The sequence below is a fragment of the Paralichthys olivaceus genome, chromosome 8, assembly GCF_024713975.1.
Source record: "Paralichthys olivaceus isolate ysfri-2021 chromosome 8, ASM2471397v2, whole genome shotgun sequence".
Classification (NCBI taxonomy): Eukaryota; Metazoa; Chordata; class Actinopteri; order Pleuronectiformes; family Paralichthyidae; genus Paralichthys; species Paralichthys olivaceus.
The window spans coordinates 18,293,872-18,321,244 of record NC_091100.1 but is presented as its reverse complement, the minus strand read 5'-3'; the positions used below and the strand labels follow the sequence as shown (position 1 = coordinate 18,321,244).

The following is a 27,373-nucleotide window of genomic DNA, read 5'->3' as shown; positions in this document are numbered from 1 at the left end:
CACTTTAACATTTTCACAGGTTTCCCAGAGGATAATTTTGAGAGAAGAAAATCAAAGTTTGTATTTATCAGTCCAGGACGTGTTACAGTTGATAATTCAGCTTTGTTTTGTTACTAAGTGCAGCTCTGCTCATAATCACCCACGACAGAAGAGCCTAAGGCACTATACGAACCTCAGGTTGTCATGGCGACTGGAGTCTGGCTTCAAAGCTGCGGTGCTGTGCATCTTATGTAAGGTCATCACCAAGACAACAAGGTTCAACTGAGGTCAAAAAGGAAGAAACAAGGTCAAACACAGTTAAATAATGACTCAACATAAATTGATAACATGTTCGTGCTTAATATGAAAAGTTTGGGATGTGTGTGAGCATGAACTCTCACCATGATGATGACAGCACCAGGTCCAAGGAAACTCCAGATGAAGTAGTTGTCTGTTCGTAGCCAACATCTACACACACACACACCAAGAAATATACTGATGTTGGAATTGGTTCCACAAATAAATGTACTCATCTACACAAATACACAGTCAACTTACGCCGTCTTTGAGCCATAGCCTCTGAAGTCTATTGCTGCAGACACGGCCACCACCAACCCAGGAATGGAGTAGCCACACAGGTAGAAATACTTCCTCCTGGAGTTGCGACCCTCAAATACCTCCCGCTGCAGCAGGTAAAGTTCCACCCCCTCCAGGCACAACCAGCAAAACACTGAGAGCAGCGAGAAGTGCAGCAAGCCAGCAATGATGGAGCACACCACCTGTAGAGTGACACAATGGTACTTTAGGCCCCAAAAAGCTGCTTTACAAACCATATCAAATCATTTCTGATACCACAATATTACCCTTAGTATTATACATATTGTTAGCCTTTCCAATACTTCAGTGTTATATCAGTCTAGTATCTCAGCACTCACTGTGTACTGTGTCTTGTTGGCGCCAACAAGGAAGAGCAGTTCAGTGATGAGCAGGTTGGCCCACAAGTTGCAGTGGATGGTGCTGTGGTCTGTGTGCCAGGGTGCCCCCTGGCAGCACAGGGTTGTAAGGCAGGTGGCCAAACACACCAGTGCTACAGAGATGCCAACCCAAGAAACCACATAGACCAGAAGCTCTTCTACGCCGACCCCGAACTGGTGAAGAGGAGAGAAGATACAAAGTTAATCATAAAGCGTGCATGTATGAATGCTGTTGACGCAGGTCGGTGATGAGTATTTTTGTGGTTAAGGAATGAAGTGTGTGTGTGTCTTTGCCTCTGGTTGTGTGTCCTTGTGTCAAATATATGGTATAAACACTCATCAAAAACAACATTTGAATTCAATTTCCTGGCAGAGGAAAATACCCTGCAGCTTAAATCACTCTCTTTCTTTCTCTCTCTCTCCTACAGCTACAACCCACATTCATCACCCCCTCTCTGCTTGATTTTTAAACAGCATTTCGGAGAGCGCAGTGGGGGTGAAGTCCTACTGTGCTATTGCGAATGGGTGCATAGTTGTCAGGAGGACTTAAGAGTATGAAGATGGAGGTTGGAGGATTTATAAAATTAATGTCTGGCTCCTGGGAGTCTAAAAAGCATTAGTAATATTAATGTCTAACATTGGCCTTTCAATCTCTCGGTCATTGCACCACTTAATCATAAATGCAAGAATTATGATAATAGAAAAAAAATCATTATAACCTCACATCAGCTGCTGACCACATACACACTAATGTAAGAAAATAACGGTTTGTCTTTGAAGTGATGAATTATGTACAACAATTAAGTACAATGTAATTTAGTATATATTTCACTGCAGTTAGTTATGTTGTGTGCTAACCCTCACCCTGTTAATGTATAAATAAAAAATAAATGAACATCACACATTGTATCAACATTAATTTATAGGTACCTCAGCTTTATGCAAATAAGAATGAATGACTTTACATAAGTACTTCTTTAAAATAACTTTGAAATCTATTCAAAATTAAACCTTTTATTATATTTCAGAAATTGACTTAACGAATCAGAAACGAATCAGATAGGAACAACATTAAAAACGGAGTAATCTGTATTTTTGTAGTTGTGAGGATGGTGTATATAAATATAATCTAGGATATGGTGTGTATAAATGGTTAATCTCTTACAGGCTAAGAAAATAGAACAATTCAATGAGATATATTGGCAGTAAAAATTTAATTATTTTGCTTCTGTCTGCTGTGACGGTGAATTTAATAGTGTGACATGCTGTTTTTGTGGTGTGTGTTACTTACAACAGGTTGCTGATAAGTCATGAGGACAGCATAGCTGGACAGGTGGTTGCAGGCGCAGGTAGTGTGTGTGTTGTTGGTGTGCAGCAAGCGGCAGCCCTGCGTCGCCCACCTGCCGCTCCCAGAAAACCCTGTTGTGTTCCAGAAGGAGCAGTTGGGGCCAAAGTGGTTCTCCAGCTGCAGAGACAAACACACAGTGACCACGTTGTTCACAGCCAGAGGTTCGCTCATTCTGGGTGTTAATCTTGAGGTAAACACACCTGCAGGTGCCTGAGGGTGAAGATCACGGGCTCAGAGAGGTACACTCTGTTGGATCCTCTGTGCACAGAGGCAGAGATCACATGGGAGTTGACCACCAGGCTCTTACGCCTGACCTCTGAGCCCTGGCCCAGCCCCAGCCCGAGCCTCAGAGTGGAATTCTGGGTTGTCAGGAAGGAGCCCAAGTTCTTATAGAGAGAGAGGACCAGCTTCACCTGGCCTGCAGAGGACAACCAAAGAGGAGAGGATGACACAGTGAAGAGGGGGACATTTATATCCTTTTTCATAAGGTTAATGACTTTTTTCCTTTACTTTAATAATGAAAAACTAGTGTCACTTCCACAATCCATTACTTGTCCTATCCATGGTCTATTGTGCTGCGTACACTTCTGAGATTTACTTGTACAAAATGTTCATGAGTCTCATTGCATGTCACAGACCATTGTTGCTGTACTGCTGCAGCGCCAGAGCTGATATCTGCAAGATGCTGTCGCTGTCGTAGGAGTGAGGGAACGTCAGGTCCTGTATGTCCGCCTCTGTGTTTAGCACATACACCTCCAGATCTGTACATGAACAGGCACGCACACAGAAGTCTGGATTAGCTGGTGACTTTCCACAAGGTGTAAAAAAAACCCCACTGACCCGCCACGTACCAACATTTGGTGCTCTGTCACTGAAACGGCCTTCGTATAGGTTGTTGGCCAATAGAAACGCCCCTTTCTCGACTGCGTCTAACAGCAGTGATGCGGAGCGTGATTGGTCCACACTGCTCATGTCAGCCCAGGACACGAGAGCCTCTGGACCCAACAGGTTATCAACTGTCTGAACGACAGCCTGACAAGAAGAAAGATTTGTTATTAATTTATCCATCTTTATCTATCTATCTATCTATCTATCTGTCTGTCTGTCTGTCTGTCTGTCTTTCTATCTATCGTTTACCTGAACGTAAGCTCTGCAGGTGCGTTCCCTCTTCTGCAGCTGAAAAGAACAAAAGCATTTATAGTGAGAGTCATCATAGTCTGACATTTTCAGCTTTCATTTCCAGGAAAGGTCAAGTACACATCCACTCTGACAACAGGAAGCATTTACCTTGTTGTAATTGCGTGCTGCAGACTCTTTATTGGCTGGTCTCAGGGCTTGGAGCTGGGAGTCCAGAATGTCCAATAACTGTTCAATTAGCCTGACGGACATGCTGACATCACCGGCATAGATCCGCCCCCTGGTCAGGTTGACCAACTCCCCGGCGATGTTGGCTGCGTTCTCTCCGCTCTTAATCTAGAGTGAGGCGGGGGCGTTTATAATGTCAAATATTTTGACATTCAAGGGGGAACGGCTTGCTGTCTGGCTTTAGGACATTTGCACAGTGTGTGTGACTGTGTGTGTGTGTGACTAACCTTCTGTGCAATTTGGCTGACCCAGGGAGAGGTACAGTTGGAAAGGTCAGGCCCTCTGGAGCTCCAGCCCACTGGAGATGACATGCACTGATAGGAGGCTATACCTGCAGAGACACACACCATGACAAAGACAGTCCAAGAGGAGAGAGGACAGGTCATGTTCTACAGATCCTGACGTGAATCATCTGACACAAAATATTCATGAAATATACTGTACACCTGGAAAAAATGAAATCTAAAAATATGAAGAAAAAATAAATATGTCTCTGTAAATGATGCTAATAGTTTTTTAAAATCTTTTTTGGATGTTTCTGGTCAGGAAAGGTATCTGCACTGATATACGTTTTGACCATTTGGGGATGGATTAACTTCTTAATAAGTTAGAAAAAGGTGGACCCTAAATATAATATAATTTTATAAAGTAATAAAGTTATAAAATGATTATATCGAGGAATACATGGAGTGACATTAGCGTTCATTTGCAGTCATGTTTCTGCCCACCATCACTATACTACGTTGGGCTTTTGGGGTTTTGTCTTCATCACCTCATCATAAAAATGGTTGTTCTCTCATTTAGTTTATTGGTTTGTTGAAGTTTCTTCACAAGCTGGTCACTTACTTTGTCTGTTCTTTAGTGCTGGTCGAAACTATGAGGTAAAACCATAAAGATGGACAACATGACAGCTCCCCAAAAGTGAAGCCAAAGCATCTCACAAACCCAGTGGCTTGCTGCATTATATGTCCCACTGCCTCCATGTTAGTGGATAGGACAGGGACCAAACTAAGAAGTCTTTAGTTCTAGTTCTTGAACTAAATATCTATTTTTATATCTGTTTGTGGGATATTTAATGAAAAACAGAGCATCTAGAACCCACCAGTTCTGCATATTAGTTGCAAGTATAAGACAACAGCAACACTCGTTTCAGTTCTGAACATGATTTAAAGTTACATAATGCTCCAGTGTGAACATCACTTCTGTGCTTAAGTCAGGCCCAACACGATTAACATGATGCACCACAGGCTTGTCTACATTATGTTCATAACAGCCTCTCCTCAGAGGGAGCACCAGGCTGAGGAAGACAGCTGCACAGCGAGAGGAGGAGTTGATGAACTCACTTCGTCTAAACACTGTAACCTCTCTATCGCTTCTACTCTCTCATCTGAAAGCCAGTTCAAAGAGAGGACACCCGACTACATTTCAAAGGGAAACGAGATACAGAAACACACGTGCAGATTTCACACACACACACACGTGCACTGACATCACAGGCTCACACATGCAACACCTACCAAGTGAACCTTTAGGGCACGGCCTCTCCACCGTCTCTCCCTTCAGAGTAGGGGGCCACTGCACCCCTCGTGCCACCCGGCCCTCACATCCGCCCACCTGGCCGGGGCCTCCAGGAGCCAAGGGGACACGCAGTGGAGGGCGAGGGGTCAGAGGGACCATGGCTGTGATGGGCCGCTGGTCAAAGGGCCCTCGATTGATGACTCCAATTGGGTGGGAGGCCGACGGTCGCACCGGGGTCAGAGCGACAGTAGCTGTGTAGGAGCGTACGGTCGTCATCAGAGAGGAGAGGGGACCTGGGGGTGGAGGATGAAAACACAGTTCATTCTCTAGATTCACCACATGTTCAATTACACATCTTCACTTGTTCTGCAAACCTTTAGTGGGCGGCGGCGGAGTGAACTGTAGCGGGTATCTCAGTACGTAATAGTTATTCCACACGTACAGCTGGTTGTCTCTGGGGTTGTAGTCTATGGAGGATATGTACTGATAAGGGTTGGGGAACGGTATCTGAACAGGCAGCTCCTGTCCACGACTGGTGTCGTAGGCGTAAACCACCATGTCGCTGCCAACCCGGCCCTCTGCCTGCCCTTCATCGTCCTGGAAGACGGAGCGCACGGCATAGAGCACACCACAGGCCATGAAGGCGTTGCTCGCCCCGCGCTTGTCAAAGCCGGTGGCCCATGTACCCTCAAACCGCAGGGTGTATGGGTTCACCTGCAAAAAGGAAAGAGTGGAGACATGGGAGGTGAGAGAGCTTTGGCATATTTAAAAACCTTTGCTTTTTTTCCTTTCTCTTTTAACATTGATTTCTTTTCATTTGCACCTACCTGGCTGACCACAATGCGTCCATTATTGGCTTCAGTAGAGTAGATCACCCAAAGGCCGTTTTCGTCCACCGCCAGATCGATGTCTGACTTCCCTCCCCAACGGTAAGGTGAGGTGTCGTGGTAGTTGGCATTAACCACCACCGCCTCACCGCTCTTGATACGGGTCCGCAGGTCATACTTGACCAGATTGCGCGTTCGCTCCTTGTTGTAAAACACAGCGCCATCATAAACCACAAAGCCTGTACCGTCCACACGGCTAGGCAACCTAGGACAGACAATGACAAGAAATATGTAGTCCACATGTGGAGTTACAGTCTTAAATGAAGAGGTGGTTGATTTAATTAAGTGAGAAATAGAATTAAAGGTCCTGGAAACATATTTCACAATCAGCTTGATGTTTTAGGTCATGGTGTCTACAGGAACACAAAATCTTCTTCACAGTTTTAGGTGGATTGGATTTTTATCTGCCTCTGTACGTCAGCTGATGAACTCTAGAGATCTCAGGGAGGCAAATTCAGAATTGTCTTCTAAATGAAATGACCTGTTGATCAATCTGGGGTCAAGTCAGCAGGTCTAATTTTTGCTTATTTAAAGTTGTCAAGGGTTTTAATCTCTCTTTGAGAAAATAAATGCTGCTCTGTGTCAATAAATTGATTGAACTGAATATGAAGTTGTCCCTCAAGAGCAAATAAAAGTTATTTATCGTAAAAATTAATTAAAAAAGATTGTTTATAGACCCAGAGGACCCATGGACACCTCTTCAAATTGATTGCTTGTTTTGTCTGGGTCCATAAGACATTCAGTGTCACACAGACATTACTCACTTGTAGGTGGTTGTGATTCTGTTTTGGCGATAGTCGTCCCAGGAGGCGTACTCATACAGCACCTCTGTCCTATATGGCGTCCATGGCATGACGTATAGCCTGTCCCCGGCCTGCAGCGGGTCCTTACACCACGCACCAGACTGATGCTCTGCCTCAAGGAAGGAGGAGGTCGGCTGGATGCTGAGCAGCGAGCCAGGACATACGAAAACTGGAAGACGGGAGTCAGAGAGGAGTAGCAGGATGTGAGGAAGAAGAAAGAGAGAGAGAGGGTGGGAGGGAAAGAGCAGGGAAGGAAGTGAGAAAAAGAGTGGAGCGACCGTGGAGCAGGTGCAGGAAGAAAATGGATCGATGCATGAAAAATGGATTGAATTAGATGCAGTTGGTGCAGCGAGATTAAGAAAAAAAGAATGAGGAGAAAAAGAGAGAGGCATTTAAAACACCTGTGCTGATCTCGAGAGGCAAGCAACAGAAGAGAGGTAAACGTGTAATCACACACTGTTAGTGTGTGTGTGGTGAGTAATACAACAGGGACACTGCAATGAAAGGTGTGTGAGTGTGTTTCTGTCCTTTTGTGTGTGATTGCATGTGTGTGTGTGTGTCTGTGGGTTAGTGCAAAAAGAGTGAAAAAAGAGTGTGAGGTAGAATCAGGGACGCAGAAGGCGGGGCTAAATTTTGCCTTGAAGTGAATGAGAGGGCAGGTTAGTTACACCGAGCACAACGATTGGTCCACCCACATGTCAATAACTGTATGGACACATATGTATACTGTACAGTCTCACACTGGCATGCAAATAGGCATGCACACACACACACATACACACACATTCACACACACATAAACAGTGCTTAGTAAGCACACATCTGGACGGATACACAATCACACACATTTGGTCTTATTTTTCCTATGAAGATAAATAAGGGGCTCTTCCTACAAGGGAAGAAAAAGGGAAAATAAGCATGAGGAGGATGAAGGAAGGAAGGAAAGACAGAAAGAAACACAGAAAGAGAGAAAGAAAGAGGGGGTGCTTGTGTGCGAACAGGAAGTAGATCAGAGAAATAGTTTAAAGAAGTTTATGTCCGTGTTTGTGTGAGTCGTTGTGTTTGCGTATGTGTTTGCGGATTTGTTTGCGAATAGAGCGAGGAGGGAAAATAGGAGACAGAGAGATTGACCAAGAAGAAGAGAGGAGGAAATCTGAGAGAAATAGAGAAACAAGAAGAAGAGAGACGAGGTGCAGAACCTGGATAAAATTGGATAAAAGGCGAGTTTCCATACAAGAGATGGATAAAATGGAGGAAAATAAAGAACCGAGAAGGAAATGAAAAAAGGGGGGGGCAACATCCAGCATGACTACGAAACAACGTCCTAGGGTATAAGAGGAAGAGAGAGATGGTCGGAGAGAGAGGAAGAGGAGGAGAGGAAAAGAGAGGGGTCGGGGGGTAAGGAGAGATCAAGATGCTACAATGTATATGTCTTTACCTTTTTGGTCCACTTCTACTCAAGCATAGGAAAAAAAAGAGGGAGAGAAAGAAAGAGAAGTCAGAGGATGAAAGAAGGGAAGTGAAGAAAAAAAGAAAAGCAAGAAAGCAAGCGCGAGAGGAGAACAGAAAGAGAGAGAGAGAGAACGAGTGAGAAAGAAAGAAAACAAGCAAGCGAGAAAGAAAGAAAAGAAAAAATTGCACAGATAAAGACTTTGGAGCTCATTCTCTCACCACAAACATTATAGTTCACATAAAAGAAAGGGAGAAGCACCAAAAGAGACCCGGTGTACTCCTCTTCCCTACTCTCCTCCACTACCCCCCATCCTCCCCTTTCCTTCCTTCTCTCCACCTCCCCCAGATTTGTCCTTTTTTCCTTAATCAGGCTCCTGTGGAGAAAAGAGAGCAACTCCTGTGGCGTGAATCTGGAAAAGAAAACACACACACGCATGCACGCGCAATTGCATACACACTCTCCCTTACCCATGCACTCACTCACACACACACACACACAAACACACACAGAGAAGACATGTAGTATGCAAATGTCCTACAGTTTCTCACTCTGTTCTTTCTTCATCCAACTTCCTGTCTGTACTTTACACACACACGCACAGACACGCACACTTCCTGAGAAAAAAAAACTTTTCTCTCCCTCAATCTTTCAGGGACACAGTCGACATCAGAGGTTATAAGAACAAAAAACACCTTAAAACCTAAAATGTAGCTTGAAAAACAGGTTAAATTTCTATTTTGCTTTTTTTGTCAACATGCACACATCTACGTGGAATCATGTGTGCGTGTGTGTGTGTGTGTGTGTGTGTGTGTGTGTATGTGTGCATTAATGTATATATGCATACTCACTGTAAGGGACACACTCATACTGGATCTCCAGGTACTTGTATGTTCCAGGGCAAGGGTCTGGGAACACGTCGACCCCTGCGACCACGACACACTGAGTCCTGTTGTTACACCTGGAGAACAGCAGATGGATGGATGGATGGATAGATTAATGGATTGGTGAAAGGGAAGATGGAATGAGAAAACAAAGAAGGTGGGGGAGTGATTAAAAGACAGGAAAGGGGAAGCAAAGGACACTCCATTTGTCTCCTCTCCCTCCCAGTGAATATTGATCAGTTCTTCTAGGAAAACACTGCTGAGTACACAGCTAATGGTGCAGCCCTGCACTCACACTCTGCTGGAGAGGTTACTACACTTGCACGTACACATGATGTACAACACTAGTGACGGCTTTGTCTTACATTTCCAATCCACACGTATGTTTTGCGGCAGTGGGCACAAACTGTATGTGTGAAACTGTAGAAGGCCACATTGATTGGTTGACCTGCTTTCAAAACATTCACATGTACATGTACTCAAATGCAAACTGCACAAGAACTGCAAGACAATGTGTGTGTCTGCCATCTCATTTAAGCTCTAACATAAACACAGTATACAGTGTGTATCCCAGCACATACACACCTCTGGGCCATAATCTTTAATGCATCGGGGAGGTAACACTGTGTGTTCTCCATTTGGAAGGGGTCTGCATCACAGATCTTGTCGTCGGTGCGTCCATAGTTGGCAGTTTCCACCATCACCACGTCACTTCCAGGGCAGCGGAGCTCTATTGGATAACCCTCGCATGCCAGCTCCCTGCGCAGCAGCCCAAATGGCATGGCAGCCCGGGACATAGCTGCCAATAAGGGACAGGGGTGAGGAAGATGGTGGAGGGGTGAGATTTGAAAGGTGGAAGAAGCAATAGAGAAAACAAAAATCAAGATTTTACATTTATACGATTGCACCACTGGAGAATTTAGTTGACAGATTTAATTTAGTCGAAGTCATTGTTATCTCTTCATAGGACGTAAGGGACTGAAATTATTTGTAGAGCTTAAGGGCTACTCCAGCAATTTAGTGCTGCACCTTTTCATAAAGTTGATGAAAACTCCAAGCAACACCAGCGGCTCTGCTTTTGAACAGTACTTTTAGCTTGGTAGATTGGTAATGTCTACATGTTAACTCAAAATCACAGTGTGCGGATTGAAGTTTTCCCAATTTTTATTACATCTTGAGACATTTAACCAAAAACCACAAACGTGAACAAGTGTTGCAGAATCACCAGAAAGATTCATCGTCTGAGCAACATAAACATCTGAAAAAAGAATTCAGGACCATCTATGTAATAGCAGTGGAGATATTTCAGGACCAAAGTGGTGGATAGCTCCTGGCCGTCCCCAGAGTCACTCCGCTAAAGAAAATGGTGAAAATTGCAGCAGAGGCTGAAATACGCTGCCTCTATGAGGCTGTTATGATTTGTGGTCTAAAAGCCCAGGCGGAGCTGACTCTGATGACATCATTTAGGTTTGTTTTTTTCGGACAGTGAAAAGCTCCCTCGAGAGCCACCGTGACATTATGAGCGATTCGTTCCCCAGACTGAAAAGGACACAAGTGATGAGGATCCACAGCTTCATGTGGGAAATTGGTTGAATTTTCCCTTTAAATACCTGTTTTATACCTAATAAATTAGATATGTAATATCATGAGTTGGTGCCTTGATAATCCCTCAAGTAAATGTCATACAAACATCTTACATACATTCAATTGATGAAAGCATTAGCATGTGTGATTTTATTTAATCTTTAAAACATGTGAAAGCGCTAACTGGAAGCATTGCTGGATGCAGAGTGTGATTGATGATATAAATCACATCACACCTGCACTGTGACACCTGCATGTGAAGTGATGCATAGGTGCATCACAGTAGTTTATATTTCCAGTCAGTGTGGAGGGTAAAGCTTTTACTACTGATTGTCAGGTGCTCAACACTATTTGACAAATATGGGAATTCATTTTCTTTCCTTTGCAGGCAGAAAGCAGTACTATTACCTTAATCCAGTTGTTCACATGACCTGGAGTATCATATATCATCATGCACACATGCAGAATGTGTCTGCAGCATCAGGATCAAACTCAGCTGTAATGTTGGCGATCAGATAACTGTAACTGTCTGTGGTGCTGAATGACCTGATTACTACTGAATCCATCCCTTTGGCGAGCTGCACATGACACAGCATTTCCCAAACTTTGCCAAGATGACAGGGCTTTTCTGTGGCTCGAGTGATCTGAGTCCAGCTTCACATGTCTTTCATGTTAGGCTACAAGCATACTGCTACGTTTTCTTCAAAATGGTATTTTCAAACTAAAACAAGCTCTGTCTACAAGAGCATTTTGGCTCCGTATCAGTATTAATCCTCGTCCATTCTAACACACCTGAGTGAGCGGCTACACATTAGCGAATACGCAGTATTGTGGTTCACCAAAGTTAAACTCCATGTGGAAGCCCTGAAAATGTACATCAAGTGAAACACAGATTGCTCGAATCTTGTCTCCTTTACATATAAGCAGTTGTATCATTGTAAAATGAATCATGTTGCTGCTGAACAGCTGGTAACAGGTCAGCAATGCTTGTAATTGATGTTTCATTCTACACTGGTAGCCGAGGCTAATGCCAGTGGTTTTTTTCCAGAAGGTGGTTATGTGATAGGAGCCTGATGAATCAGAGAAGGCTATGTCTTGACTGGAAAGACCGAATCAACAATCAGTTTTGAGTGTCTACGTCGTTTCCAAACATCTCTGTTTCTGCTTGTCTAGACTAAAACACAGCCCCGGGGTTTAAAACAAAAATGGAGCAAGCAGCGTTTCCAAACTTCACAGTTTTAGCAGCTCTAAAACTACAGAGTGGTGTGGATGCCAAGCATAGCAGAGTTGATCAAACAAAAGTTAGTAGTGTGGATGAGGCCTGAGTCACAAATCTACGTCACACAGGCACAAACTATTGTTCTTTTGCATTTAAATTTCCGTAATTCTTTAGCACCATACCAGGTTACTACCTCAGTGCTGCTACGCTTACCTTGGCTGGAGGGGGCGACGTGAGCCAGGCTGAGCGCACACACCCCCAGGAACCACAGTGACGCAGCCATGCCGGGCAGGAAGAGTTAGCACGTCACACCACCGGCCGTGTTAGGAGAGCCTGGAGAGAAACCAGAAGAAGTGTGAGATTGAAGAAGAACTCTGTATACAGCATGTGTGTGTGTGTGTTTTAAATGGACAATATAACAGACTGACAATAAGAGAATGACCGTCAGAAAACAGGCAGAGTGGGGGGGGGGCAGAATAATAGAGAATCAGACAGAGAGGAGTAAGAGAGAGAGAGAGAAATAGACATAACAATTGGGCAATCAGTGCTGTGAAAAGTCCCTCAATCTGCTGTTACCATGGAGATGGCACAGTGCAGTGTGTATGAGGGAGAGAGAGAGCGAGAGTGAAGAGATATGCAGGGTGTGTTTATCTGAGTGTGTGTTTGTGAGTAAAAGCGCGAGTGTGTGAGTACGTGTTTTAGGTCCGTAATTAGCCAGGAGCAACAGTGGCCACTGACCCATAAAAGAGCCTTAATCTTTATATCCACACACACACACACACACACACACACCCAGGCAGAGGGCCGGGCTCGGCTTAGGCCACTTTTCAGTAATCCTAAATAAATGATGCGGCGGAGATCTCTCTCCCCCAGCAGGGCAGGGGTAACAGGATAAACAGCTGACTGAAGGCGCAGGTGATCAGAGGGCGATGCTGTGCTGTGGAGTTTTACGAGGGAACATACGGGACACAGCCGGACGAGCTACAAGAGAACAACAGTAATACGACTCCCTAATATAGACTGAACTCTTGGCCCCGGACATACGGGAGGATGAAGGCTGAACTGCAGCACGCACGGCATCACATTTATTCTCTCTTGCTTAGCATTTTCCAATCTGCTGCTGCACAAAATCTAGCATCATGGTCTCAGAAGTGTGTGTGCGTGTACATGTGTCCTTGCGTGTATTTATTCGTGACTTGCTGTTCTCTCCGTCTTCTTGTTAGGTAATGACGGCAGACAGATTTAGGTCACTCCCTAACAAATGTCCAACATGCATTCAACGACTTGTGCCTGTATGGAGTCCCACATACATACACACACACACACACACACACACACACACACACACACACACACACACACACACACACACACACACACACACACACATACACCCATGGAGAAGAAAGGTAAGAGACATCTCTTCCTTCTTTAAGTCCACTGAACCAACAAGACTGTAGTAATAAAAGACCACAGTGACACACACACACACACACACATAGAGACTCAGCGGAAAGAGAACCTTTCCATTTTTTCATTACATACATAAACATGCACACACACACACAAACAAACACACAATACGTCTCATCTCATCCAAAACCCTTATGGCAGCATGTTCTTTTGCTTGCTACCCCCATTGCTCTCTCTCTCTCTCTCTCTGACACACACACTCACACACATACAGCCTTAAGTGTTGATGCAGAGTAAGTAGAGCAAGGACACTGATGGGCCCTGACAAAGCCACACACCCAGGCCCCCTGTTCGCAGCACTGCGCTCTCTGCCTGCAACCAAAATCCAGCCCCAGGCCACCGGCCGGCCTACTTGGAGGAGCAGCAGCCTCTAAGTGAGAGTGTGTGAGGAGTGGGCCTGGAGTGAAATAAATTACACACACATATGCACAGGCATTAATGTACTGTACATATACACAAAGTACATACAGAGACATTGTATTCACTGTGTTTACGTTTACCATCCTGAATGACGTATCTGAATGTACCTAACAGTCTTAATCGAGGCGCAGTAACAACAGATAAATCATGCAAAACTATGTTGGTAATTAAAATACTGCATTAAGACAGTAGTTTTCTCTTTCTGACTCTCCTTGTGTAGGTTTAAGGTTATTTAAATCCCTGTTTTCATCCACATTTGTTAAATTAGTAGAGTTACACAAAACTTGTGAATGGATTTGCCATGAAACTTGATGAAAAGATGGGTCAATAACCTTCAAATTTGGGTGTAGATCTGGATCAGGGTGTAGGAGTTTTTTACACTTTATCTAACATTGCGAGGTGGGACATTTTCTAAAGACATTTTTGTTGATTTCTCAGAGAATAATTCCTGGGTATGTTGGAAGAATACAGGTATGTAGGGTACTGATATATATGAGTGTGTGTAAGATTTGATTGAAAATACATCTAGTGTTTAATTTAAAAGTGGTTGTATAAAGGGACGGTGGAGGTGGGTGCCATTTCAGATCCAAGCTGCTACTGTGTGTTACACCTCTTCGGTCGATTCAATTTAATTTATAACTACATCACACAAATAGTTTCAATGTTTTGAAATTAATTTCTGTCCATGTTTCAGCGAGTATTTGAATGTTTTTCAACACTTGAATTTGAAATGAAGTTCCTCTGGGTTTGAACAGCGTTTGACTTCCCAGCATGAGATTGTGTCATGACACATGCCAATGAGCTTCAGGGGGTTCATTTATTTATGAGGGAAGTTAGCAATTCTCTGTTGGTTCCAACTCCTGAAATATACTGGTTTGTTGTGTTTAAATATTATTGTAAATTCAACATATTTGGGTTTTGAACTGCTGGCTGGATAAAGCAAACATTTAAAGACTTTGATTTAGTAGCAGTAATTGGCATTTTCACTTTTTTTTTTATTACAGACAAAATCATCAATCAACAACATGACTGTGAAAATTATGCCCTAATGATGGGTCAGTCAGGAGTCTGCCAAAGACATCTTGTGTGGTTTGGCTCCTCAAAAAAAATTGAAGCAATAAATAAGAATGAAAATTGACATTTGCACTGCTGAGAGGCGAATGAAACATAAACGCCAATAAAAGTCAGTGTGCTGGAAACCATTCAGACTGATGTGAAATCAGGGCAGGTACAAAGATTCACACTGTGAGAGGTGGAGGCCATGAAATCAACAAAGAGAGGGGGAGAGAGGGGAGAGTAACCTCCCCCTCCTTTGGTCAGAGAGCTATCAGTGCCTGAGGGTGGATCGCTATGAAGCACAAAGTGACAAAACAGACTTATACTGTTGTGTTGCTAATGGAAGAATGAATGAGTGTGTGTGTTTGTGTGCATGTGAGAGAGAGAGAGAAAGTGTGTGTGAATGTGATGGAGAGAGGCAATCAAGAAATGAGGGAGAGGACGAGAGATTAGACTTCTGACAGCTCAAGCTTTTAATGGCTGAAATACTTCTCTGATAATAACAGTGGTGAGAATTTTCTTGTCTCTCTCTACCGCTGACAACGTTTAAGGATTAAGAAAAGATTTTTAAAAAACACTATGGCGCCGTCTGCGACTCCAAGCCTGTGTTTCAGACTGTTGACCTCTGCAGCTCCCAGAGGACTGAGGCCTTCACGCCACAGTCAGAGCCACTTGCAGGGTTTTAAAGCCTGTGTGTTTGTCTGGTCAGTGCCAGCCTCTGGGGAATGGAGGTGTCGCCCTCTGTCAATCATTCGCTTGTTGCAGGCAGGAAACACAGGTGGCTCTCAGGGCTGAGTTCAGAGCATGAGGACCTGTGCTGCATTTGTGTCTTTGCTGCACACATGCTGCGGCAGGCTTTAATATATACACAGAAAATAGCAGGAAATTGCTTGCAGGTATATCCAGAGCTTTAGGTTGGTACTCATTAGTCTTCATATATCTACATCTCAAAATCCAGTGCTCATACAGTATATAACATCTAGATCCATTCATTATTCTCTTAGAAACAAAACCCAACAATGTTAAAGACAAATAACTCCTGAATTCACCCTCTGATCAGGATCTGCAACAAAAGTTAATATGTTCTTCTGTGGCTCATACCTCCATTAATGTTCATGAAAATGTCGCCTGCAAACAAACCAACAAACAGACGAACGGACAGATGTGAGAACACACCCTCCTTGGTGGAAGTAATGAATGACATGATAATACATTTAGTATTTTTTGCATAATCCGGCAAACTACACAAACAGACAGACTAACAACTAAACAAACACAGATGAAAACACAACCTACTTGGTGGAGGTAATAACAGCATGTGTGCTCTATGGAAGGCCAAAGGGCCAAAAAGCCTCCTCAGTTTTCCATAGACAAGGATGGTTTGTGAGAAGTCAAGAGATTGTATTTAACCTGAAGAATTGAGTCTATTAAAAAGCTGCAGGACTGTTGATTAAACATTAAGGTCCCTCATATATTTATCCAGATCGTAATCCTGCCCTCAGCACAACACGCTCTCACAGTTTCAGAAGCACTTTCTCAGGGTCTGAGAATCCTAGGATTTCTCGTGTGTTTGCTCATTTATCACTGTGTTGTTTGTAGCTGATCATCGTGCAGCGCCAGGCAGAGCAGCTGAAATTTGTCACTGCCAAGTCTGAGATACCTGCGAACGCAGAGAGAAACACCACGCAAGCCCTGCGGTGCTCCTGTGAGGATTGAAATACTGCACACTGATAGAACATCATATCCACTGGTTCCATGTTAGTGTGGTTTTCAGGTATTGGCATGTTATTAAGTCATAATTAAGTTTTTAGAATAATCCAAATTTTTCCAGTTGTAATTATGACTTGAAAAGAGACTGCAGTGATTAGAAAATTAATCTGCAAATATTTTACTTATAAAATAATCCAAGGTCCAACATTTGCTGGTTTAAGCTTTCTGTTGTTTTGATGTTTTTCTTTGTCTAATCTGGTAGCTATTTTATATTCTTTGATTTTGGTTTGGTGGCAAAGACAAAACAATAACTTTAAGTAAAGAAAAAATTGTGAACCCAGACGAACAAGAGGTGAAATGGTCTTTTAATGAAACCTTTTTATGGGGTGCACAGAGAGAGCAATTACACACAAACACTCAGTAATTGTATAATACCTGTGCTTTTTGCATGAGTGGTCAACTTATGTAATGTGAGTAATTTACCTGTTTTGCCTAAAACTGGTATAAAACTATATATTCTCTTGACTAAACTGGTCTTCCTGAACTGAATGTAGTAGAGCAGTAGAGCAGCACAGGAACCATCCAGCGTTGCATCATAGTTTTATGATTACAGATAAGTCTTGCTCAAGCTGATCGCCCAGTCTGAATATTTTAGTGATGGGAATTTCTGCTGTTTGAAGGGAGCCGGGTCTTAAGGCTCTGTTTCTTTACAAGAGATTTTTTTTTTAGGGGGGTTGTGGTTGTGAGGTTTATGGGGTAATAATCACTAAGATAATGATATGATAGGGTGAGATTTTGATCAGTATCAAACATACATCCCACCAATTTCTGCATTGTAAATATTATCATATATTGTATGCCATATTAAGTCCTCCCTCCTCCTTTGCCCTTCTCAGCAACAGAAATCTTCTGTTCTGTTTGGGCACAGCTATAAGAGGAACGGCTCAAGTAGCATACGACTTGGTTCTTTCTTTGTTGTGCTTACTTATTTCATTTAACTGTTGGTTTCTAGTGAGTAAACACAACTATTCAGTTAAGTCAGACTAACTTAAGTGGTTTAACCTGCTCAATTTAGAACAAGGTAATGTTACCAGACATTTTGAAATTGGAACAGCTTCATAAAATTAATTAAATAATTACAAATAAGTTTAGAATCTGAATAATAACCACATATGAAGTAAACATAACCAATAGTTATATTTACTTACCTTTTTTGAGGCAATCACTCTCCTAGATATTCTGTAAGCAAGAGCCACTTGTCAGATTTTACAGTTTGACATCATCTCAGTTGGTCTCCTTTTGGCAGAGATACAGGTTCGGTATATCTGTTTTCCTACAAACTGTCATCACTAGCATTTCGCACAACTAATAGTTGCACCATATTGACAGACAGTGTGTGTTAACTTGTCCAGGCCAAAACAGTCTGCTTCTGGCAGAACATCCCAACTCTCAAATATCAACAAACACTTCCAGCCAGATGTTTTCTCACAGGACTCAGTGAGAGATGATTAAAAACACATCACAATCGCAACTCCTCCAAAATGGTCCCAAGCAAAGGCAAAACAAGAGATTTGAGGACATCACACTGGGCTGTGGATATTATACTGCGTGTTTTCCCACTATTTTCAGATGTATTGACAAAATGATCAATCAATTGATGAACATGATTTCTTTAGTGGTAGCCTATTGTTAAAGAGCTTGGACATATCATGTATTTTGCAGCTTGATTTGGAGAACTTGTTGGGTGAATGAGTCAGAAACTCATAGGTACATTCACTTTGATATAAAAAGGCCCTATACCTCAGGCCACGCCTCCTGATTATTGACTGGAGCTTACTGTAGATATGACAGCTGTATACAACAATAATTAATCATGAGATAAACAATCAAATCAATGTTACCTGAACGCGTGAGCAGCAGAAAATGTATTTTTGCTCAAATCAACACTTGCCAATAATTAGATAGTAGCCACCTTAGGAAATAGGATGCTGCAGGACTGACAGTGTGGACTGAACGTGTACCTACGGCTGTGCAAACCCATGTAGCACACTGGCTGAGATTAGATCTATCTTAGTTTTCTGCTCGTAGTTTTCATAATAAAACAGCAGGTAAACGCTGCAATTAAAGCCTTGTTGTTCCTGGAACATGTACATTCTAGTATGTGAAGTGACCAGGAACCAAACGTCTCGGGGCTGGTTAAATATTTGCAAAGGGTTTTTAATGAGTTGCAGAAATGTATGAGTGGTATGATGTAGCCTAAATGGATGATGTGATGGAAAGTTTGAGAATCCAGCATGATAAAGGGAGTGTGTTTGTGTGCTTGTGCGTGTGTGCGTGTGTGTGTGTGTGTGTGTGTGTGTAATCTTTTCCTTTTCTTTCAGCATTTGAAACGACTTCATCTTCTGATGTCTAGAGCACGACATGAGAATCCTTCACCTTCTAACTGACGGGAACATTCAGTTAGGTATGAGACCGTATTCAGAAAAGTCACAACCTGGGGCATTTCAGAGGAAGCGTCATTTCAACCAACGCTAAGGTGGAGTGTAGTCTGCTGGCTGTCGTGTCAGACTTGATGTCCCTCTGTGCCCTTTTGTACTAAACATGATTTGTGTGTCAGCACAAGATGTTACTATGATATTAGATGTTTCAACATGTCACTCGGACAAAGAACAAGATTGCGATCCTGAGGCGTGTCAAAATGTCATCCGCTTCTTCTACCATCACTGACCGAGGTGAGACAGAGCAGTGCCGAGAGCAGCCGGTGGCTTTTGTTTGCAAGATGGCAGAAAGTGATTCAGCCGCATCAGACAATAGGTATATTGTGAGATGATAACGTGCACCAGAAGGAAGGTAGACCCTGAGGATCTGTAGGAGATGTAAACCACCAGATTTGAGGTTTCATTCATCAATGTGTTGCAGTGACTTGATTTGTCGAATATTCAATTCACAGGATGAACCAAACATCTCAACAAATGAGTTATTCAGCAAATTTAAGATCATTAAAATAATTAATATTGTATATTTCATATATTACATTGTATAACAATATCACCCAAGCCAATTGGACATGAGAATTAACAAACACAACAATAAATTGTAATAAATAGCTATTCTTATGTAATACAATGTAAAGAAAAACATTATCTGTGCCTTTTGAGAAAGAAAAACAAGGATATGGATTTGAGAATCAAACGGGCCATCTCCATTCCTCTCTCCAGTACAACAGGAATTTGCATGACTGAACTGTGATGCTGCCATCAGTCCCAGGATGACACAACTATATGATAAGCAGAAATATTACAGCTTTCAATTGAATTAACTAATATTTTGATTTCATTTAGTAATTTTTCAAGCAAAACATTTCCAAAAAAACATAATATGCAGCATCTCAGATACGATCATATACAATTTTTATTGTCAGATATGATCAAAGGTTTTAAATTGTTGATTGTTGGGCAAAAAAAACAGGCATTACATCACGCTAAGCTTTGGATACTTTGAGTTAATACTTGATCATGACAATAATTTGCCGGTTGCTCCATAATGAAAGTAATCAGCTACTCTGTTACTATATGAACCAGCCAGTCTCGGGTCATGGCATTAATATTACACTGATATATCCGCCCCCAGCTCGGAACAGGTCTGCATTGATGCTCAGCGTGTACGCAAGACAACTAACTCACTGTGTCTGACTGATGCAAAGAGACACGATGAGAACCTGTTCGAAGTAACACACAAAACAATATGATGCATTAGCAAGTCAAATGACATCAAATCCATCCTTGTCTGTGCGTGTGTGTGTGTGTGTGTGTGTGTGTGTGCGTGTTTGTGTGCTGTAAGCAAATCAATTTTCTTTTTTCACCTCAGTGATTGATGTAAATGATCCCTACATGGAAGTAAACCTTGTTATGTTTTTTCTTCTCCTTTTCGATCTAACATGCACAGTGCAGCCACACACACACAAACACACACACACACACACACACACACACACACACGCACACACACACGCACACAGTGAGTCACCTTATTACAATGTGCGTTCACAAACGTTTCTCTGTAGGCAATAAATATTTTCAAATTATTCATCATTTTCACCTCTCATATGCAAAATCTTCAAGCTGTTGCTAGTATCACACAAATGAGAAATTCAACAGAAACAAAATCTTGACAGTCAAGGTTACAAGTGTTTAAGAAATTCCACCTGACAGAGGAGTTGGAGCCACACAGCTATTCCTTTTCTATTCTCATCTCTCATTTTCCTCATCCTTACTCATCTTTCCTTCGTCGTCCTTCCACCGCTGCATCTCTGTCTGTCTCCCCCCTCCTTCATGGTCACCCCTGCCTCCCTCCCTGGCCTCCTCCACTGACCCAGTCCTCTCTTCCCCTCTCTGAAATATTGATAATGGACTCTCACTCAGCATACGCTCGTCTTCCTCTCTCTTTCGCTCCTCATGTTCCCATCTGGGCAAACCTGCAAACCAGACTCTGCGTTTATACACAGCACTTGAAGTGTGCACAGGTTCACCAGACAACTGCACTGAGGGTCTCACAAACCAACCCACCGATGGCAGACCCTTTGGACCATGCAACACGGGACACTGAAAATCATGATATGCCACTTTCTCTACTGCACTCCTCAGGAGGAGGCCCGTTCACGTGCCCATGAATATTTCACAGCACTCCTGTACTACTGACCCAGCTGTAATGGCAGCCAGCAGTGAGTGAGGCCCAGCACAGCAGCAAATCAGACCCCTGTCCCTCAGTGATCAAATGGGCCCTGACAGCAGCAGCAGAGGAGCAGGGCACCTCCACCATCCCCACTGATCACGTACGTGCGCGTGTGCGTGCGAGGAGAGAGGGAGATATAGAGAGTATGGGCGGGGTGCATCCTCATAGCCTATATCCATATCTTACCGTCAATCCTCCGGTTTCCCTCCTCCTCCTCCTCCACCACCTCCTCCTCCTCTTCGCTCACTGCGTCTCCCGCATTCCGTCTCTCCGCGCCCTCACGCACTGTACTCCCCGCGCTGTCTCTCTGCCCGACGCATGAAAATAATACTAATACTATATGAGATATTTAGAGGGGGGGTATTGATGGTGGGTGATACCTGCTGGGCTATAGAGCAGTCATTAGCGCGATGTGTCCAACAACAACTGGGCGTCCTCCTCCTCCTCCTCCTGTGATGAGCGCACGGTGCGGGGCTCCGCTCTGCTGGACCTCACACCCTCCCTCCGTCCTGTCGAGGCGCGTCGTCTTCCCCGCTGAGTGCTGTGTGACTGCGCGTCACGTTGGTATCATAATTCCCACGAGTTTTCATGCCCAGAGAGGATGCGGGGCGATCGGCCTTCTACAGCTCCCGATGGACGGATGGAGGGAAATAGCGCGACCGCTGGGCGAAAACAATAATTAGACGCAGATTTTACGCGCAGACCGTTCTCTGCCTGTAAAGCTGCCGTCGATCCCTACAGCCTTGTTGTCATCGTTGATCATAAGCGCCTCCGACGTCGCTCAATTACATCCTTGCATTTCATGGAAATTACCGTCGACGTGATAACAGCCGCTTTGCATATCCTTGAGGAATCGTGATGAGGCGCAGCGGCACATCAGAACGCGAACGCAGCTTTTAAAATACAAAGATACAAAAAGAAAGAAAAGGAAAGCAGGGATCGTGTTATAAAATGATGCTGAGGTTAAAAAAGGAGCAGCTGGACGAGCAGAGAGAGAGATAAGGTTTCCTGCTCCTGGCCTCGCCTTGCATCCGTCCTTCTCCTCTTCTCCTGCCTCTCTCTCTCTCTCCAGCTTGTTGCGCGTTCTGCATTCGAGAGCGCGCAATCTCGTGTGCGTTTTTGTGTGTGCACTTGTGTGTTTGTGTACGCGCGTGTGCAGAGACATGCAGAAAGAGAGAGAGAAAGAGAGAAAGGGGAGGGAGGGGGGCTTCGACTATATTATCAAGGTTTTTCTTAGTGAGCAACAACAAGCTGCTGTGTTGGCAAAAGAGAAGGAGCAGGGGATAAAACAGCAGCTCCCCTTCATTTAGCCCTTTGTCTCTTTCCACACATTTGACCTGCTCTGATTTAGCTTGAACACTTTCACGTCTTCCATCCCAGGAGCAGGAGAGAAGGGGAGTTTATTGTGCCGCCTGCAAGTGCAGCACATCCAGCAAGCCCGGACATTTGCAAAATATCCTTTAAAGCTTTGTTTAGAGCAGCTCTGACAGAAAATGTGGCCTATTTGTCAGTCTGCCTCAGACACAGCATGCTTCAACATCGATCATCCCGTCACTGTCATCTATAAAGCTCACAGAACCCACCAATCAACCAGTCACACCTCCATGACACCTGGGGACATGCTGGCTTCATCATCCTTCTGCCTGCACGTTGCATCTGCTTTACAACCACTACACTCATTTCTCCAGCAATAGAAAGATCAACACTGATGCTTTGTTTGTATATGCATCTAAGGAGTAATTGTATGCAGCAAACAGTGTACTTCAGGTTCAGATCACAACCTTCCCTCTTGAACTATCAGGTAACTATAGGATCAAGAGCAGGGCCACGCCTCAACTACACCTCTATTCCTCTGTCAAGCCAACATGGTCAACCCATCTCACCCTGTTTGTGTCAGATTATTCAACCCACCCTTTCCCATCCCTTCATCCACTCACCCCTCTACCTCATCCCTACCTCTGCTCATCCTCATCCACATCCATTCATCCTCCTTCTCTCATCCTCACCCACATCCATTCATCCTCATTCTCTCATCCTTACCCACATCCACTCACCCCTCTACCTCATCCCTACCTCTTCTCATCCCTATCACCACCCATTAATCTTTTCCCTTAACCTTACCCAAATCCATTTATCCATTCACCCCTCTACCTTACCCCTACCTCTATTCATCCTGACCCACATCCATTTATCCTCCTTCTTTCATCCCTTCATCCTCCTTCCCTCATCAATACACTCATCCCTTCATCCTCCTTCTCTCATCTCTATCCACCTCCATTCATTCTCCTATACCACATCCATTCATCCCTCTATCTCATCCCCTCCTCTGCTCATCCGTCATTCATGCTCCTTTCCTCATCAATATCATCATCCCTTCATCCTCTTTCCCTCATCACTACCCACATCAATTCATCCTCCTTCCCACATACCTATTCACATGATAAGCTGGTGTGAAATGATGCCTGAGACGGAACCCCCCTACACTGAGTCTCCATCCGCCCGGTCACCAGTGCATCCTCCCAAACTAGCCTACGAGAGGCATCTTCAACTCAACCACTTCCTTCAACGTCCCTTCCACTTTCCTGTAAACCCAACACATCAGTGTCCATTGAAACCTTTGAAAGACTCATCGCTGGGGCGTGGTAGTTGCTAGTGGATATGTTGCATATGAAGATTCTGACTGATCACATGTAAAAGCATCATCAGTAGAGTTTCCGTGTGCACAGAAGTGTGCAAAGGCTGAACACGTTCTATGGTGCAGAAGACGATGAGTCAGAGTTAGTTAAAGGAAATCACTGATTATGTATAAAAGCCAGATTTTCAATTATTTCACTTGCATCCCATTGAATAGCTCTGATTGCTTCTTGTGTGTAGTCTGTAAAGTGCAGCATGACTTTCATAAACACTCAATAAAACAAAATTATCTTAATGGTGCTGATTAATTCATTGGTTTCAGATTGTGCATGGCGTGTTTTGATTGGATGCAACAAATCATCATGTGGAAAAAAAAGAAATAGATTTCAGAGCCGTGTTATAGAAAATGGAGGAATGATCAGAATAGACTCCATGGTGTAATAAAACAAGCTGTAATGGTTAGACTTGGCTCAGACATAACCTTGGCCTGACTGGGTTTTTGGCTGAATTCAAAGACATTCCTGAGTCTGGCTGAGGTAGCAGCATTTATTGCTCCATCAGTGTGGTACATTACTTTTTATTAGTAGTCAGCATGTGCACAGACAGAGGTGTGTTTGATGTCAGGACCAATCACAACTAACATCAGTTTTTCTACTTTTTAATTAATGTCTGATATTTCATTGTGAAATATTGCTTTAACTAATCATGGCAACCTTTCCAGTCTCTCCTTCTTGCTGTTCGTCTTCATCACCATGTCCCTCCTCCTCCTCCTTCCTCTTCTCCATCCACCTCCCCCTCTCGGCCTTTACCCCAACCTCTGCCCTTCTTCCTCTTCTTTTTCTTCTTCTCATCTTCCACCTTGTACTTGAGTCTTCTCACAGGGTCGCTAAAGCTGCGCATGGATTTCCCCTCGAAGTCCTCACTGATCATGAAGTTCCTGTCGATGAGTTCCGCCGCCTCCTGCCAGTTGCGGTAGCAGTGCCGGCCAAAGAACAGGATCTCCTCCACTGCGTTGGGGGCGAGGATGGAGCAGTCAGGCCGCAGCACCACCACTGTGGGCAGCTCCTCCACATTAAATATGGCCTCCAGCTCCCTGGGGACACACACACACACACATGCTGGCATACACATCGCCACAGAGCTAATGGATTAAGGCAGGGTGGTATATTTACGTTGCAATCATCCATCAGCAGGGTGTGCACACAACTGACTGGCCAGTCTCACACACCTCCTGTAGGGGTCCTCATAGGCCAGGAACAGGCACTTCTTGGGCAGCTCTTTGAGGAAGCTCTCTTGCTCTTCCTCTGACTCGTCCAAACTGATGAATGAAAGAGAAATCACTTGCTGGGAAATATGGATGGGTTTTTAAAATTCAATTTAAAAATATCTCTTTAAAGGTCAATGTCTTCATGTCTGTTCTGCTCTTATGAGGATACTTGGTTCTGATGAAGATATGAACAGATGAGAAGGCATGATTGAGAAGGAAATGATGGAACGACATATCACATCTGAGAATATTCAGCATCATTTGAGACAACAGATTAAGATTAAGGTTACACAAACACACCTACTTTGTAAATGCATGACATTGGATGCTGACAGGTACGCCCCCTGACAACCGTTAGAGGCTGACATTTATGACACTCACATGCTAACTTGTGACTATTGTCTCTTTTTCAGTGGTGGCTTCATGAGAGCACAGGCAGGTCTGTTAGTGACAGACAGGTATGCCAGCCGATCATTTCATTTGTTCCGACTGAAATGATCAGTCGTGTTTATTACTCTAACGTAGTTACACTAACTCTTAGTTTGTCTTTATGTTTATTTTGGTTCCATGACTCATCACTAACTCTCCTGTCATTTCAGAGCCTGCCTTTCTTCCCTGCCCTGCAATCATCTCATTTCCCTCTCCTGGTTTTCCCCGCCCACCTCCTCACCTGCAGTCCATTTACTCATTAGTTCCTCAGTATATAATCCAGTCATTTTCACTTGATCCCTTCCAGATTGTCTTGTGTTGTGTTTTGCCAAGTTCTCCAGTATTTTCACTTTTGCCCTCTTGTTCTGACCCTGTTTTGCCTTCTTGGACTTCAGATACCTGCCTGACCCTTGATAGATTTGTTTGCCTGATTTTGATCTCCTGGTTTTGACTCTGCCTGTTTCTTGGACTGAATAAACAGATCTTCTCTTACAACTTGCCTGCCTGCCAGTGTCATGACAATTACAGTCCTGCGAGGGTCACAGAAGACTTTGTTTTTTATATCAGGATATGAAGAGCATTTCACCGAAACAAAACTGTTTCAAAAATAACTTACAAAACTTTAATTAACTTTAGTGTGTGTTTGTGTTTGTGTGTTTGTGTGTGTGTGTGTGTGTTGTACCTGATGTATAAGAGAACCAGCTGAGCAGAGCGATCCACATAGAATTCGTCCGTCAACCGTTTGAAGAAGTCGCTGAGCGTGACAGCAAACTGCTGGCAGCCGTCACACGCAGCCGAGGCGAAGAAGAGCATCAGGATACGGTTCTGCAGCTGCATGACGATCTCACGATCCGTGTCCAGCTCATCATGTTCTTTGTTGTTCTTCACCAGGACCCGATCGATGAACAGGTCCACCATGATGAAGGGTCAACAGGGATAAGGACTGAGGCTTAGGAGGCTTTAGGGGGAGATTCAAACATCTTCAGACAAGTTCATTGGGTCAATGGGAAATCAAGGAAAATGCACAGTTACAGTTCTGAGGGTTTTACATGCGAACATGTCAGTGCATAAAGACAGTATGTATAGTACTGAACAGTATGTTTCCACTCAGTCATATTCACACACCTATCCATTAATCACACATAATCTTTCCCACTGTTCAATCGGATAATCCTCACAGTTGCTTACCTCGAACAAATATTATCTCCTCCAGGCAGCAAATCCAAAAACGAGACCAGCATTAATTTAAAGTTTTTGTTCTTCTCATTTCTTCTTGGGCCGCACTTGAGTCAGTTCACTGCCTGTCAGTGTGAATCATACTCACTCATCGACTCTCTCTCCTTCACCTTGATGCCAGTGGCTCTTCACTCCCTCCTCTGTCCTGTGTGTCGCTCACGCACTCCACCTCCCTCTCCTTTGTCTGGGAGAGAGGGATTTGAAAGACAAGGTGACAGAGGGACAAGTGGTATGAAGTGATCACAGTCTGTGTGTGTGTGGGTGTGTGTGTGAGAGAGGGCAGTGACTAAGCAAGCATATACGTGTGAATGAATTCCACAGAGATAACAGAATAAGAGACATGTTAGAAAAAAAAGAGAAAGAGCTAATGAAGTGAGCCACAGTGAGACCTTTATTGTTCAGTAGG

At 43.7% G+C, this 27,373-nt stretch overlaps 2 protein-coding genes across 5 annotated transcripts in view; both read right to left on the bottom strand.

Moving 5' to 3' along the window:
• The window catches only part of LOC109646914 (adhesion G protein-coupled receptor L1-like), a 28,914-nt gene extending 6,412 nt beyond the window's left edge, over positions 1 to 22,502 (bottom strand). Inside the window, exons 1-20 of one of the 2 annotated variants that reach the window (XM_069530668.1) lie at positions 21,588 to 22,502; positions 12,225 to 12,344; positions 9,794 to 10,007; positions 9,176 to 9,285; positions 8,313 to 8,327; positions 6,836 to 7,043; positions 6,012 to 6,276; positions 5,559 to 5,898; positions 5,184 to 5,477; positions 3,894 to 3,997; positions 3,589 to 3,774; positions 3,439 to 3,477; positions 3,153 to 3,333; positions 2,940 to 3,062; positions 2,502 to 2,719; positions 2,245 to 2,418; positions 915 to 1,127; positions 538 to 758; positions 381 to 447; positions 173 to 261 (exon numbers count right to left, since the gene is read on the bottom strand). In XM_069530668.1, coding sequence (XP_069386769.1) covers positions 173 to 261; positions 381 to 447; positions 538 to 758; positions 915 to 1,127; positions 2,245 to 2,418; positions 2,502 to 2,719; positions 2,940 to 3,062; positions 3,153 to 3,333; positions 3,439 to 3,477; positions 3,589 to 3,774; positions 3,894 to 3,997; positions 5,184 to 5,477; positions 5,559 to 5,898; positions 6,012 to 6,276; positions 6,836 to 7,043; positions 8,313 to 8,327; positions 9,176 to 9,285; positions 9,794 to 10,007; positions 12,225 to 12,294 — 3,131 coding nt within the window. In that variant the 5' untranslated portion in view covers positions 12,295 to 12,344; positions 21,588 to 22,502. The remainder of the gene's footprint in view (positions 1 to 172; positions 262 to 380; positions 448 to 537; positions 759 to 914; positions 1,128 to 2,244; positions 2,419 to 2,501; positions 2,720 to 2,939; positions 3,063 to 3,152; positions 3,334 to 3,438; positions 3,478 to 3,588; positions 3,775 to 3,893; positions 3,998 to 5,183; positions 5,478 to 5,558; positions 5,899 to 6,011; positions 6,277 to 6,835; positions 7,044 to 8,312; positions 8,328 to 9,175; positions 9,286 to 9,793; positions 10,008 to 12,224; positions 12,345 to 21,587) is intronic. The other variant, XM_069530669.1, reaches the window with a different exon arrangement.
• Positions 22,503 to 24,561: 2,059 nt separating this feature from the next.
• On the bottom strand, positions 24,562 to 27,193 carry LOC109627341 (nucleoredoxin-like protein 1). 3 transcript variants are annotated; one of them, XM_069530794.1, is made up of 5 exons: positions 27,056 to 27,193; positions 26,920 to 26,938; positions 26,414 to 26,689; positions 25,264 to 25,353; positions 24,562 to 25,128 (listed from the first exon to the last, which is right to left on the bottom strand). In XM_069530794.1, exons 3-5 carry the CDS (start codon positions 26,647 to 26,649, stop codon positions 24,783 to 24,785), a joined length of 672 nt encoding a protein of 223 aa, XP_069386895.1. In that variant the 5' UTR covers positions 26,650 to 26,689; positions 26,920 to 26,938; positions 27,056 to 27,193; the 3' UTR covers positions 24,562 to 24,782. The 3 variants fall into 3 exon arrangements, with proteins under 3 accessions (XP_069386895.1, XP_069386896.1, XP_019939393.2); XM_069530795.1 differs by having other exon boundaries at positions 26,414 to 26,711; positions 26,920 to 27,162; XM_020083834.2 differs by having other exon boundaries at positions 26,920 to 27,160.
• Between the last annotated feature and the right edge of the window lie 180 nt (positions 27,194 to 27,373).